This window comes from Lissotriton helveticus, chromosome 2_1, assembly GCF_964261635.1.
Source record: "Lissotriton helveticus chromosome 2_1, aLisHel1.1, whole genome shotgun sequence".
NCBI classification, from domain to species: domain Eukaryota; kingdom Metazoa; phylum Chordata; class Amphibia; order Caudata; family Salamandridae; genus Lissotriton; species Lissotriton helveticus.
The window spans coordinates 331,451,699-331,467,867 of record NC_136059.1 but is presented as its reverse complement, the minus strand read 5'-3'; the positions used below and the strand labels follow the sequence as shown (position 1 = coordinate 331,467,867).

General features: G+C 48.6%; 1 protein-coding gene across 4 annotated transcripts in view; it reads left to right on the top strand.

Moving 5' to 3' along the window:
* Positions 1–16,169, top strand: part of AMACR (alpha-methylacyl-CoA racemase) — a 613,095-nt gene that overhangs the window by 118,671 nt on the left and 478,255 nt on the right. For all 4 annotated transcript variants that reach the window (XM_078674919.1, XM_078674917.1, XM_078674918.1 and 1 more), the window contains exon 2: positions 10,011–10,269. In XM_078674919.1, the coding sequence (XP_078531045.1) occupies positions 10,023–10,269 (247 nt within the window). In that variant the 5' untranslated portion in view covers positions 10,011–10,022. The remainder of the gene's footprint in view (positions 1–10,010; positions 10,270–16,169) is intronic.

Below are 16,169 nucleotides of genomic sequence, written 5' to 3'. Positions count from 1 at the left end.
TTCAGATTTTACTCATACAAAACCATATAAATTCAGCAGTTATAGTTACAGGAGCGAATTACACCTTAAGCCCCCGCAATGCATATTACATCACTCATGATATGGTTAGTGACAACACTGATGACCTCTCAAATTACATCACTGATATCATCCTTAGATCCATTCACACACCCACTCACACCCAATAGAACCTCTCATACACCCACTCCCACACAACTGCTCACCCACCCATTCACAGACCCATACCAGTGTTCACACAACCAGTCACTCATCCATTTAAAAAAAAATGTTTATCTTTTATTGCATTTCGTTTTTATTCACAGTGCATACCATAGAAATAGTCGTAAAAATGTAACATTACATCTTGTAGCCAAACAGAAATATTCAGTATAAACACTAGTTTGCCACAGTATTACGCATGTTTCATACCATACAAACCACAGATGCACAGGAGGGCGTGTCGTTTGAGGAATCATGTATCTGATTAGTGGTAGGTCCATTTAGAAAAGTAGAATGTAGCGGGAAACAGCAAACCACAACAAAGCCCAAGGTGCAGGATGACTAAAGGAGTTTGTAAACCAAGATGAACTTCAGAGAGTATATAGCATCATGGCCATATTAACTATTCACCATGGTCACTAGTGATGCAATACAACGGATTTGATCTTATCTATGCGCCTCCATTGGTCTGCAACTTTAAACAGTCATAGGACGGATCCTCCAAAACATTATTATTGACATATGCAAGTGGGTATGGGGCAGTGTGTACACTGTATGATATTCATAACATTATAACAACCATTAAAACTAAAACCATAATGAGACACAAGATAATAAAAGCAAGAAAAAGGGGAAAAGAATAATAAGCTAATAATGAAATCATAGATGTGCTACTGCAAGTGTGTGACATTAGTCGTGGGGTATATCTTGTGTGGGGGCCAGGAAACATGCTGCTACTGTGTTCAGGATCTGGCGAGGAGGGAAGGGCCATTATCTTGTGCAACACCAGCATCGGGCTCACGATACAGTGGGAGTAAAGCTGCCAGTATTTGGGTCGGCTACGCGTCAATGCAGTGTGACAAAAGTGTTCCGCATGGAGGTACAAGGCACAAAGAGATCGCACGGGCCCACAGTCCCCGTTGTCGCCACTCCTCCAGGCAGGGCCAGTAAGGGCATGCCTAATGAGCTCGTCTTCGAAGGCATGCTTGATGAAAAGCCTTCAGGGTGTCATCCCAGGACTGTGCTATGGGGTATTTTCGTAGTCCCGTCGTTTCCTCCCTATGACGGGTTGCACTTTCCGCTTTCGCCCAATTGTCAAAAGAGCTGCGCCAGTGCGTCGCTTGCGGAGGTTCGCTGCATTTCCTGCGCTTAGTGACTAATCGCTTCGCTGTGATAAGCCCAAGGTCCCAGAATCTAAAGGGGACTTTAGTTTGTTTCGTCCTTTTATATAGACCCAATATGCACGTCTCCCATGTGTGCTGCATTTCCCTGCCAACACCTTCCGCAAGCAAAGTTGTCACAAAATGCCAATATGTCTGCAGTGCGGGGCATGACCATAGCATGTATAAGAGGTCTGCATCTACAAGTGCGCACCTCGGGCATGCGGATGTTGCGATTTGGAAGTATCGATTAAGTTTATCAGGCGACAGATATGCGCGGTGCATAATATAAAGCTGGCACTACTGCCCATTCCTTACCTGTCCATGCCCGTCCCCTGTTCACCGCCCATTTGTCTCGTAGGCTCTGAAAGGAGCACTGCGTATGGGTAAGGAGTGCCCGTGCCAGCCAATGGACCACATGGGAGCCATTTCCCATTACATGCAAGTATTGCACCAGTAAATGCGTCGGCAACTCTCCGGAGAGGTCGCCCCAGGCCCGCTTTAGCGTGTGCACGATTGTTGCATGTAGGAGGAACTGCCCTGCCGGAAGGCCCGTGTCTGCCACCAATGTTTCAAAAGGAACCAAGACTCCATCTGTATATAGGTCTCCCACCCTGTCTACCTCGGCTTGTACCCAGTGTTCCAGCGCCGCCTCCATGACGACATCCCTATCCCTTGGCATTCCCAGCTACTGAAGTATTGGGGCATATGGTATCACGGCACTAGTGAGTTTCAAGGTTCTCACATAGCATTTGCCTGCAACTGCTAAATGTAACTGCGTCGGATAGGGAGTCCTGGTCAGTGGATGTAACAGTGTGTGGACTTGCATTTGTGTCCAGACCGTGGAGTCTGTTGCAGTATCTCCCAAATTCTTCCCACTTAGCCAGCCGGCCACCCACTGCAGCTGTGCTGCTAGATACTAGAGTTCCTGGTTAGGAACCCCCAGGCCTCCAGCATCTGGAGATGCGTAGAGTTTCCGTAACTCTACGCGGGGTCGTCCTGTATTCCATATGAGATTTCTAACTGAGGCGTCCAATTCACGGCATATGCGTGTTGGGACGTATACCGGTAGATTGGCGTAGTAGTACAATAGTCTGGTTAAGACTATCATCTTCGTCAGCGTGACACGGCTGGGTACATTTAGTGGGAGGGTCCTCCAAAAGTTCATTTGCGCTTGCAGGGAGGAGATAGCTCACACCAAATTACCCTCCAACACGTCTATTGGGGTTCTATAAATATATATTCCGAGATAGCGGAACGTAGTAGGGTACCAGGTGAGTCGCACATCATTGATAGTGATCTCACACTCCTGCGTGTCAGCACTGAAGGAATACACCCCAGATTTGGTCCAATTAACTTTAAGTCCCGACATTGCCTCAAAGGTGCAAAATATATCAGATTGAGCCGATGGCAAACGGGTCAGTTCTCTGACATATAAAAGTAGGTCATCTGTGTATAAAGATACCGTATGAAGGCCATCCGCCAGGGGGATACCCCAATCCATACCTTGTGCTCTCAGCTGCTCCGCCAGGGGCTCCATCACCAGTGAAAGCGCAGTGGGGATAGGTGACATCCCTGCCTGGTGCCCCTCCTGACATGAATGGCATCTGACAACAACTTACCGATGCGAACGCGCACCGTGGGTTTCTGATACAATAGCCCACCATTTGAATATAATCATCACCAAGTTCATATTTCTTCAACACCGCTACAAGGTAGGGCCACTCCACGGAGTCGAATGCTTTTTCGAGATCTAGTACAAAACACCCCGATCGGGGCCACTGTTTCGTGGCAAAGCTTTTCACTCTAAACAGGCGTCGGATGTTAAGTGAAGTGCTACAAGTGGGCACAAAGCCGTTTTGGTCGCTGTGTACGAGGGTAGGCACCAGTGGGGCTAAACGTTGAGCTAGCGCGGAAGCTAGGATTTTGTAGTCAGTATTCAGGAGGGCTAGTGGGTGATAAGAGCCTAATAGCGCACAGCCTCTGCCAGGCTTCGGGAGGAAATTAGATTAGCTTCATTTAACGTGGGCGGGAGGGAAGAGTCAGAAATGGCCGCCGCATTTAGCTGGTATTTCCGTACCAGCTAAATGTGTCTCTTGTAATAGAGCTATGTGGATGCGGTGCAGTTTAAGGTAAGAGTAAATTTGGTACCTACGTGATGGTGTATGCATACCACGCACATTCCACGTGCATATCTTAATCACTGACATGGCAATCCCAGGTAACCTCTCCACTACCACCCCACCACAGATTTACAGCAGGCAGTTTGCCCACAATCCACTCCCACCGAGCTACAAAGGATAGATTAGCGGGTAGTTGCAGAATTCGCACAAAATAAGAATACAATTCAGTCATTACATGGAATAAAAGAAACCAATAAACAATGCCAAAAGGTCGACTGCGGAACATGCCGTTGTCCAAACTCTCCAATGAGGCAACAAACATCCAAGTCCAGGGGGGTTGCTATGCACCTGGCACGCCTGTTCTGTTACGTCTGCAACTCAAGCAGAGGGAGCACCCCTCCTCTCAGGCAGCTTGCGTCACCCAAGGTAAATGCAGAACGTTCCGGTCAGAAAGCCCACAGTCTGCAAGCCACATAATTCAGTGTTAGGGCACCACTAGAAGGCGGAGCATCCCCCACATCCCCCCCGCCCACTAAGTGAGGAACCATCAGGCTCGGCCATTCACTGGATAGCTCCGCAAGGACTTCACCCCTCCAGAGTCCATCCACCACAACATTAGTACTCACTGCCCAGTACACTGTAGATAGAGAGTTCAGTGCATATCCAGGCTCCGGTCGCATTGCACGAAGGCCTGGCCGATACCAGGCTTGGTGGCACAGCTGGAACGCCCAGTGGCAAACAAACAGTTCCAGACAGTATGATTGCAGAGTCAGTGGATCAAATCAGCCGTTTGCGGAGTAACATCCGGTTGTTCCATAGACACCTGAGAGTCTGGCAATCCATAGATGTGTTCGTCATCACTAGGTAGTTCGCGTGGACTAGCATCAGGAGCCGCGCCTGTACTCGGGGAGCCACTGAGTTCCGCCACCATCCAGAGGGCGTCCTGTTGCTCACTGTGGATAAGCTCCGCTGGTGGACTCATCTCCGTCGTCTCACTGGAGATGATCTGTTTCTACGCCGACGTCGAGGGCCTCTGAAGCGTGGCACGGGTGATGACACGGCCATGCTAGCATCCAACCAGGTCTCCACTTCCTCCAGAGTGACAAAGAAATGGGTTTTGTCCTGCGCCACCACCCGCAAGCGCGCTGGGAAGAGAAGGGAGTACTTCAAATTTAGATGACAGAGCCGTTGCTTGACTGCCAGAAATGAGTGTCTCTGGCGCTGAACATGAATTGTGTAGTCTGGGAAGAACATTATTCGAGTGTTATCAATGCGGACCTCCTGTAATTTCCTAGTTTCCCGTAGGATGGAGTTGCGATCTCGATAATTTAGAATTCTGAGGAGCATAGGCCGGGGGTTAGACCCTGTCGGGAGCGGTTGAGTCGGTACACGGTGTGCTCGCTCTACGACAAAGTGTGGCGACAGTGTGCCGGCCGGTAGCAGGTTTCTCAGCCAGTCCTCCATATGTGTCGCAGGTTCTTTCCCCTCCCATCGCTCCGGCACACCTACAATGCGCACATTATTTCTCCGTGCCCTTCCCTCCGCATCCTCAGCACGATCTTCCAAGAATTCCACTCTGTTTAGGAGGTCCTGCACATGTTTGTCTGTCTGAGCGACCCTGGGCGTGAGGTCTGCGACAGTACCCTCCAAGGTGGTGGTGCGTTCCGCCAGTTTCTTGTGATCGGCTCGCAGATGCGTGAGATCAATCGCAACACCGTCTATCTTGGTCTCCAGGGAGGTGCGGGTTAGCTGGACTGATTCTGCCAGACACTCCATGGCGGCCAGCATCGTGCCAAGCTTGGATGCTGTCTGGTCCAAATCAGCTGGCTGCGTTTTTTGTCCATTCTCCCCTTCGTCTGTGTGCCACTAGCGCCAGTCCTCGCCCTGGTACCCCCAGACATGAGCGGCGTAGCAGGTAGCGAGTTGTTGCCTCACTCACTAGTGTCCCATGGTCTACGAGGGGATGTATGACGGTACGATGCGGGCTATTACCACGCGTACCGTTACAACGCGTGTTTTACAACGCAAGTCGTTACCACGACTTGCGCTGTAAGGTGCGGACTTAGGAATAGTTTAATTTACTATTCCAACACCAGTCCCCTTGGATAGTAGGGAAGGTGTTGAAATAGTAAATTAACTATTCCTTGTCCTTAAGCGCCCTCCAGGGCAAGTCGTGGTTAAGACTTGCGTTGTAAGAGACGCGTCGTAATGGTAGCGCGGGGTAACATCCGCATCGTAAAGGATGTTCCCCTCTACGAGGTGACGGCCAGCCCCAGGAGCAATGAGAGAGGGTGGTCGTCAGGAGGTGAGCATCCGCATAGCAGCGTTGTTGCCGGATGGGACAGGTGGGCCGTGTCTCAGTGATCTGCAGTGAGAAAGTGGTGCAGCAGGAGGGGGGGGGGGTAGCCAGCGCCCCACCCCAAGTCAGCCAGTGCACCTCACAGCACTGATCGTGAGTTCCCGACTGCGCCACCGCCGGCGTCCTCAGCAGTCAGAGGCTAGCGACGCGAGACAGTTGCTGGGTATGGGGGCATAGGCAGTAAATCGTAGGCATTGTACCTTCTGCACAGGCGGTAACACAACCGTGCACAGTCCCAGGCAGCACCAGCCCTGTGTGTGGCGCTGCAGCGGCGGCAGCACACAATGTCGTCCAGGTGCCACCACCGGAAACACAGCGCCGCAGGCCAGGGAGTCACTCGCAACAGGCAACTGCAAGAAGGGCGCCCCAGTCAGCACACCCCTCCGTCGCAGCGTCAGGCACTCCCGACGGGCACAACGTCTCCAATGCCTCACCGCTGCTCCGTTAATCAGGCCGCGGCCTAGGGGCCTTGTGGGCGAAGCCAGTCCCCGGCCTCGCGTAGATGCGCCCGCCGGGCAGGAAGCAATGCAGGCTGCAGCACCCCGCGTGGAGCCTCCGGCGCGGCCAACAGTGCCTCACCGGTCCCAAACTCGGCGGAGCGGTGGTCGACTGCTCTCCGCGGCTCAGCTATTAGTTTAGGCTGGGTACGGATAAGTATAACGGAGCTATGGCCTGAGGGAGGGGAGCTCGGATCGGAGCTCTACCCCAGTGCGTCCACCCTTTTCCATTGTGCCAACTGTTTATGGACCAGTTCCTTTACTTTGGATAGTTCATTGTATGAAGCTCTTCTATAGCAAGTTGGGTCATTCAGATGACTCTCTGCTTCTTTAATGTACAAATCCCTAGGCCAAAGGACTACATTTCCCCCTTTATCTGCTTTGTTAACAATGATATTACCATGATCATTAATTTTGCGGATCACATTAGAATATTGCTTCTCTGTATACCTTCTCCGCTTTAGATTAGAAGAAATGGGCCGATTCAGCTCCTTCAAATCCTCTATCATACGATCACTGAAAACATCAATGGCGTCCTTTGGCATCATAGGTACCAAGGTAGATCGGGGGGCAAATGGACTCTTAGCTACACTCTCACCCATTTGCTGCAGTTGTTCCTGTGTGTCATAAGTAGATTCATTACTTTCATCAGGTAAGGAAAACTAAGCTCCAAGAGTGGTAACATCCGAAACTTGAATGTTCCTACTAGGTTGAGAGTTAGCTATGATGTTACTAGCTGCATTGTTGGCTTTATTTAGCTTAAAGAATTTGATTAACTTTAATTTGCGTATCAATTTGAAGACGTCGATGCGGGACTGCACATATTTAAAACCGACTTTAGGGCAAAAATAGGCCTTAAGCTAAAAGCTGAGTCTCAGCAGCATTCAAATCCAATTCTGTTAGATTGATCACAGTATTGGATACATCTTTAGTGGTGTTATTTATTTGGATTGAAGGTTCCTCCTGCCTCTTTTCTTCTTCATGAAGCCTCTGTTTCCTCCTCTGTTTGCTACATTTGTTGTGTTGGCTCCGTTTTTCGTTTGGGGTGGTCTCGGCCTTAGTGTGTGTCGTCTGTCCTCTATCATAAACCCCAATTCCTCAGATGGGGTAAATCCACTGGGGGGCTGTTAAAGCACAGTTCTCTGATTCTCATCTTCGAATTCAACACTACTCAATATTGAACTGAGGTCAGTATCGGATGAATCTGTATTTATTGTTGCCGGAGCTTGAGCAGTAGGTGATTTGGTTACTTTAGATGTTAGCGCCTGGCGTTTCACATTTTCAAATTTCTTAGAAAAAGTTTAAAATACGTCCGTTTTCGTAGTCCGCTTTGTCACGCCCAAACTTGAACACTTTGCAAGTTTTAATAACTTCTTCATGCTTATCCAGGCGCTTTTCTATATCCTATCTCACTTTGCATATTGTTTCCTGCTGCTCCATAGCATCCAGTTCCTTATTTAATGCATCTATCTGACGGACAATTTCTATCCTGTCAATTTCCGCATATTGGGATACAGACCATATTCATTGATGCTTCTAAGTTGTTAAAGGCCCATTCTTTCAGAATTTTATATAATATGGTTTCACTTACCTTATATATACTTACATTTTCATTGTAAAGATATGCATGGTAAAGCGATATTAGTGGTAAAGGCATACGTTGTAATGCCATCCAGCCTTGTTGAGCATGTGCTGGTTCATGTACTTTTGCATATTGGTGACAAGTTGATGAACCAGATGCGAACAAGATGGAGCTCCTCACCAAAGCATTTAAATGAGCTTGGACCTAAGTGCTTGGGTAGCCCGCCACCCGATTCCAGAGGTAGAGGTACAGCGTAAAGGCATTTTTTTAATTATGCTATTTATTATTTCGGAAGTGCTAATACAAGCTACTCGTGAACAAGAACTCCGAAGCGAAGTACATCAAGGAGCATTCTAGTGTGCTTTTTTTTGTTGCAAAACAAAAATAAGTTCATCAAAAATAGAATTGTTTTACTTGTTTGAACTTCTACAAGGTTTTTTGTATTATGACAGAGGGGAGTGAAACTGATCAAGTTGGTGAATAGATGTGTTTCAATCTACAGGAAAAGATTGCATTTTTTCTTGACTTTAAATTATATTTATAATGTATGTTTTCAGGTTACAGACAACCTGTTTTTATTAATTTATGTTACATGCGATTTGGAATGGGCAAAACCAGTTCTTATACCGTTCAAAAAATGGCACACTTCCCACTTTCACAAACATCCCGGCTCAACCTTTTGTTTCACACATGTTAACACTTGTTTTTGCCTCCTTGTGTTCACAGAATTGGTAGCTTAAAATCTTGTAAAAGTAGCAAGACCAACAAACCATTATGTCCTATTTGACAGATTTTAGTGAGCATGGCAATCGTAAAATCCTTAAAGTATTCTTCATGTTGTTGTGTTCCAGGTGTTCAGACTGTTTTTCCTGATGCTTGAGGTTGATGGGAGATGAAGTTGTGAATGTCAGAAGTGCTTTGAGAATACAGCATATTGTGGTCATACAGATCGAATCGAGTCTAGCTAATTTCTTAATGAGATTTGTTTTTCTTGCATTTCTTATTAATTTGTTTAAAAATACAACTTCTGTGAATCCATTGTTTTGAATGCGATTGGTTTGAAACTATACAATCTGTATTTGATACAAAAGGTGTTGAAATCATTTGTTTCCAACATGCATTTAGTTATAATCTTTTCCTCCCTTTAGTAGTCCATGTAAACCATTTTAATTGGGATAAAGGCCCTCTTACATACTATAGCATCATGGTGCCTCAAACTCTAGCTCACTTTTCATCATCCATTCGATTCTCATTCTTATTGTGTTGTTTGTGCTTCCTCTGTTAGTTTTATTTCATCCATTTTTTTTCCCAGCCCTACTTGCCAATGTACTTCTTCCCCTTTCTGGAGGGCATCTTACTGTATTATTTACTTTTTTTTTTTTCTAAAACTCTTCCATTTTACACTGATTTGTTTTCTGTTTGTAAATAAACAACTTGATCTTAAACTGTGTTTTTCAAATAAAAATTCAAGATATTGTTACCAATCAGCCACGTTTCTGAGTACCTAATAGAAAATGCAACACAGTGCTACGTCACAGAATTGGGTGCTTTGGTGCCATATCTGTAATTCTCCATATGTACACCTGCATGGCTCACTGAGATCTTAGCCCCTGGATAGTGATTGAGCCATTAGAATTGTCTACTGCATGGTGTACAAAAGGTGGATTTTGACACTCATCCATTACACTGCACTATGCAGCTTAGAAGCATCTTAGTGGGGTTTGGAGCTTATTATTAAAAATATTACAAAGCACTGCTCTGCATATTCTGCCTTTCAGTGCACCCAAATCCAGAAGGGAATAGTGATGATTATCTCAACAATACCATATCTTTGCACTGCCGGTTCTATATCTAAAAAAAAATGTTCATATAAACTTGAAAGTGATTTGCGATATCAGAATTAACTTTGGAAATATTGTAGACTATTTATCACCTAAACTTCAACCATAATACTTATGTACAGATCAACAATAGAGGTAAACCAAGAACAGATCCCCATAAGCAGCAGCATGTTTCTGCTGGCATTCCAAGTTAATTCCTTAGTGAAATGTTGTGATTTTTATTTTTTAGGTAAGAAGAAAAATGGCCTTGAAAGGAGTTCGTGTCCTAGAACTAGCTGGCCTTGCTCCCGCTCCTTACTGTGGAATGATTCTTGCAGATTTTGGGGCCCAAGTAATCAGAGTTGATAAAATGAAGAGCATAGGGCCCGCTGACTCCATGGCCCGCGGCAAAAGGTCTATAGCCATAAATTTGAAGAGCCCAGCTGGAGTAACAGTGCTGAAGAAATTGTGTGAGAAGTCAGATGTACTTATTGAACCATTTCGACATGGTAAGATACTACTTTCTGCTTTCATGTAAACCAAATAAATCGAGCCCTTTTTATATGCAATTAATATTAACCTTTGAAGCCTTATGTACGTTGGTTATGGAATTCACATAGGAAAACCTAACTAAGGTGTGATGGAACAGTGTATTTACTAGATAATTTGCCTGCCCAGTATCCCATAAAAACCTGAGTGACAACAAATTAAACCAGTCTGTCGTGACAATCTGTGGATGTTTACTTTGAGTTCTCTACCACACAGAACTTCTGTTGTACTTGTGAACACATCTAATTTTCTTTCATGTTAATTTATGTATTTTTTATGACTATGCAAGTTTAAAATAAATCATACCTCACACAGCGGATTTAAGTTATACAAAAAGTACATCAAATTTATTTATTTATTTTATTTTGAAAGTTTTATATAGCGCGAACAAGATCTTTGCAGATATCAGAGCGCTTTACAAAGCAGGGAATATAGCATGATATGTTGGACACACAAAGATGCATTAAGCTAGTACAAAAAAATAAGTACTAGGGATTAACAGTAAAAATAAAAGGTGCTAAAATAGTACAAGGGTACGCAGAACTGTGCGTGTATGATTCAAATGTGCACATAATGAATAGAAACAATAGTAAAGGATGTAAAAAAGCAATGGGCTTCGAGAGTTAAATGGAGAGGAGCTACTATTGTTGGCTTCCTCTATTAATCCAGAGTTATAGAGATGTCGACGTTTAAACCCGAAACAGGTTAGTGACACAGGACATCATTAGGACGGAGTATACAACATTGTGGGAATAGCAACCCATGAGACATTAATGAAGGTAGCTCAGCAACCAGTGACACATTTTGTAGGATCGAGGTCAGGAAATCAAAGTTACGCAGAGATCTGCATAAGACCAAAATTATTTGGATGAGCGTTAACATGAGTGCAGTAGTGCGTTTAGTAAAAATGGCGTCACTGTACAGTTGGAGCTGTGTACATGGGGTTGTGGACATCACAATTTCGCTTATTAAGCTGAGTGGGTTGAGACTATACTAGAACAGAGACAAGTCTGCTCGGAATCAGTCACTCAATCAGCATTTTTAATGCGCCATCCTGTCCCCCCTAAGGGTATCTGGGCCCTGAGGGTGCCGTGTCTCAGTCGAAGACCCAGGTATTTAGCTTCTTTTTCAAGTTCGCCAGGGAGGGTGCTGTTTAGAGGTGGAGGGGTAGATTGTTCCAGGTCTTGCTGGCAATGTAAGAGAAGTAGTGGCCCCCGCTTTGGTGAATACGGGGGTGTGTGTGAGGGCGAGTGAGGTAGGCGTCTTGGTGGAAGTTCAGTTGATGGTTGATGTTGGATGGTCCTTAGTTGTGTAGAGCTTTGTATGCATGTGTGAGGATATTGAACTTGCATCCCTTCTGGATGGGGAGCCAGTGGAGGTATCTGAGGTGTGGGGTTATGCGGGACTGTATGGGGAGTTCCAGAATGCATCTGGCTGTGGTCTTTTGAGGAGTTGGGTGGAGATTCCTGCATAGAAAGCGTTGCCGTAGTCGAGGCGGCTGGTGACTAGGGCCTCCATGACGGACTTCCTGGTGTTGATTGGGGTTCACCTGAAGATTCTGTGGGGCATGCAAAGAGTGTAGAAACAAGAGAATGCGACTATGTTGGCTTGTTGTTTCATGGTTAGTTGACTTTCAAGGATGATACCAAGGTTGCTTGAGTGGTCTATTGGTGTGGAGGTTGGTCCGAGTTCTGCTGGCCACCAGCTGTTGCCCTATGTGGAGGGGTTTTTCCTGAAGGTCAGTACTTCAGTTTTGTTGAGATGAGTTTGAAGCAGTTGTCTTTCATCCATTTGCTAACGTCAGTCATGGTGCAGAGAAAACTGGCTTTGGCGGGGTCCTTGTTGTTTGAGAGAATGAGTTGAGTGTCATCAGTGTAGCAGTTTATGTTGAGGCCGTGGGATCTGATGACAGTTGAGAGGGGGTTCATGTAGATTTTGAGCAGGGTGGGGCTGAGGGATGATTCTTGAGGAACGTCACATGTGTTCGCTTTGGGTGCGGAGGTGAGGGGAGGCAGTTGGATGCTCTGTGTGTGACCTGAGAGGAAAGAAGTGATCCACTTGAGGGTGTTTTGCTTTATGCTGGAGTTTCAGTCTGTTGATGAGGTGTGGTGGGAGACAGTGTCAAACGCAGCAGAGAGGTTAAGGAGGATCAGGGCTACAGTATTTCAGGGGTCGAGGAGAGATCTGATGTTGTCTCTGGCGGCAAGCAGCGTGGTCTCATTGCTGTGGTTGGCACGGAATCCTGATTGAGAGGCGTTGAGTAGGTGGTTGAGTTTCAGGTATTCGGTGAGCTGTTGGTTGATGACTTTCTGAAGTACTCTGGCCAGGTAGACAAGCAGGGAAATCGGTTGGTGATTTCTTAGGTCGCTGGGATTCGCTAAGAGTTTCTTTAGGAGGGTCTGACCTCTGCATGTTTCCATCCATCTGGAAAGGTTGCTGTGGAGATGGAGGTGTTGAGAATGCTGGTAAGCTCTGTGCTGATCGAAGGCTCTGAGTTTGAAGAGCTAGTGGGGGGTAGGGGTTGGTAGGTGCCCCAGAGTGGATGAACGACCGGATGGTAGAAGAGGTCTGCACATGGAGTGGAGACCAGGTGGTTATCATTCCGCTGGTGTTCGCTGGTTGCTTGAGGGTGTTTATGTTGGGGGTCAAAATTGTTGTAGATAGTGGCAGTCTTGCTGTGGCAGTAGTCTGAGAGGGAGTCATAGAGTTCTTGGAAGGGGTGGATGGTGTTCTCTGTGGCTGACGGGTTTGCGAATTCCTTGACGATTCTGAATAGTTCCTTCATGCATTTGGATGCAATGTCGATGAGGTTGGTGATGGCTGCTCTCTTGACTTCCTTGAGTCGCATGTGGTAGTTGCAGAGGGTTGCTTTGTGGGCGTCTCTGTCTGAAGGGTCCTTTAACGGAGCCATCGCGTTTCGAGGCGGTAGCAGTTGCGCTTGATGGTTCTGAGCTCTTGGATGTACCAGCTGGCCTGTTTGGAGGCTGGTTTAGTGGGACAACTCTATCTGTGCATTTGTTGATCTAGACGGCAAAGTTCTGGACGGCCTGGTGGTCGAGGTATGCTGAAGTTCTGGGTTGTGAGGTGCGGAGGCCCTGAGTCCATTGAGTCTCAGTGACTTTGTCCCAGCTGCGGTGGGTGCCGTAGTGCTGCTTGGCGGTGGTGTGCTGAGCTCAGCTGGCGATGGAAAAGTGTACGATGGTGTGGCTGGTCCAGCTGAGTTCTCCGATGTGGGTAAATTTGAGTCTGCTGCTGGGGGTGAAAATGGCATTGAGTTTGTGGCCAGATTTGTGCTTGGGTTCAGTGACCAATTGGGTGAGACCGATGTTGTTGAGGTTCACTAGGAGGGAGGTGTTGTCGGGGTCATCAATGTGGAAATTGAGGTCACCGAGCAGGACATAGTGGTGGTAGGCGATGGTGAGGGGTGTGATGAGGTTGGAGATGGCATTGCAGAAGGCGTCCAGGTGGTCTGTAAGCGAGGGTGCCTCTTATCGGGGTCTTGGCGTTTAGGTGGAAGTTGAGGTGTTTCATGAGGGGTAATGATGGTGCATCGGATGGTTTCCTTGAAAACTATGGGGATGCCTCCACCGTGTTTGTTTGCACTGTCTCAGTGTATCATCTTGTATCCATGGCAGTGGCGATGTCGAGGGTCACGGTGAGGTTGAGCCAAGTTTCAGTGATGAAGGCCACATTAAGGGAGAAGTGGAGATGATGTCCCAGATTTCCATTGCATGCTTGCAGAGGGAACATAAGTATAGCAGGATCCATTAGGAGCGATTCCAGGTTGTTCTTTGTCTCGTGAGTGGAAACGGCGTGGGATCCAGCGCAGGCGGGTGGGCCTGTGTATTATGAGAAGCAGCAGTGGTGGCAGGTGAAGGGGCCTTTGGTTGATCGCGGGGAGGGCGTGAAACAGTTGTTGTTGCAGCATCTGGGTTCCAGGGCCAGGAGGTCCTTGGTGGTGTAGCAGGAGATGGTGGGAGGACCAGGGGTCTTGGTGTGATCCAGGGGCAGACGGCACAGCCCACAGTGACCTCTATAAGTAGTTCTGGTAGGTTAGAGGGGCTGACTGGGAGGCATGAGGACGGCGGAGCGGGAAAAATGGCAGCCATGGGCAGGGCAACGGGCAGAATCAGTAATTAGAAATAAAACCAGAAATTAACCTAAATGACACAAAAGCAAGAGGAATTACTCCAAATTAACTAGAGCCAGATAAAATGAAATACCCAAATGTAAATACAGTTATAAATATAGTTGGCCCACCCTGACAAGACGGACCTATGGGAGCATGCAGCAGGATCGAACAGGAGGCTGTCGTGCCTGGGAGCACAGTCCTGGAGTAAAAGGAGTGACAGCAGCACATGTGAGAGCCACACAGTGACCAGGGGTCAAAAGCTCCTCACTGGAGCTGCGCAGCGGCCTCCATCTGTAGTCCTGGGAGGTGAGGGGGGCTGACAGTGAGGTGGGAAGGTAGGAGAGCTGGAACAGCTGTGGAAAAAACTGCAGTAACTGGTAGAACCAAAATTCGAGTAGCCAAACACTGTAGAACCTCAGCTCCATGGTTCACAGAGGTGCTAAGGAAAAGCAAAAGCGCGTATAAATGTCTAGAACGAGTATGGATGAAAAACATTGGTCCGGGGGGGCGTGGCCAAGATGGCGGCGGAGTAGGACGCACTTTCAGTCCCTCCGGCGCCAAGCATTGAACAGAGTTGAATATCGCCCTGTTCGGCGCCCATCCACGCTTCTAATTGTGCTACCGAGGGACAGGGTCTCGTGCAGCACTCGCTGGAGCCCTTCATGTGAGTGGGGAATGAACGGAGGATGTGCGGCGACGTGCGGCCCGTGCGGGTGGCCTGCCGAGAGTGCCTCGTGGCCGGAGGAGCGGGGAGGCGGCCTGGCCCCGGTGAGGTGTGGGCGGCTCAACGGAGCAGCGAAACTGGGACCGGAGACTCCTGGACCGCGGGAAACTGCCTTGAGGTGCCCCGGGGGCTGAGAACTGCAGATCGGGCCGCGAGACTGGTGCAGAGGAGGGGCCGGCCGAGGCCCAGACGGGACAGTTGCGGAGAGGCCTGGGCCCAGCTGAGCAGCACGGGGGGCTGGGAGGCTCCTTGGCGCCTGTCGGCGGGGCGAAGCGGCCCCGACAGAGCGGCCGCCTGACAGGGCCCGGAGCTGCCCGATGATTGAAAGGTAGGCCAGAGGCCTCCCGACAGAGCCTGTGACGGCGGAGTGTTGCCAGGAGCCCAGCGAGAACAGCTCGGCGGTGCCAGCTGCTCGATCCGCTGGTGGTGGGCGGACTGTGCGACCGGGCCCCGGGAGTGCAGGGACGGCGGGGGCCTGGTGCTGAAGGTGGAATCCTGGCCCAGGTCTGCCTCTCCTATCTTCGGGGCTGCCGTGAGGCGCGGGGGGGGGCCAGTGAGGGGAGCTGCGGCCCCCCGTTTTAATGCAACAAGTGTGGCTTGCGGAGCACAGGGAAGGCACCCCTCCCCCGGCAGAGTGAGTGCTGCGCAGACCGCTCAGGTGCAGAGGGCCTATCCTGGACACAGTAAGAGAGCACTAAGAGGCCCGGTGGCTCACAGACCTGGAAGGGGCAACATGGTGAACAGTGACCGACGAGGACCGCGTGTGGCCTAGTACTGGTGGCTGGCCTGCATACTACCACGAGGACCTGGTGAGACGCCGGTGAAGAACAAGCAGTCGCTTCGCCCCCCCATGTCTGGCCCAGCTGAGGGCCATCGGAGCGCGTTGGCCCTGGGCTGCACGCCGCGTTGAGGTTGACGACGGGAAGGAGGGTGTAGGGGGGCGGCGACCTGACCCACCCCGGGGACGGAGTGCCAGGAGTGGCCCAGCCAGAGACACAGCGTTG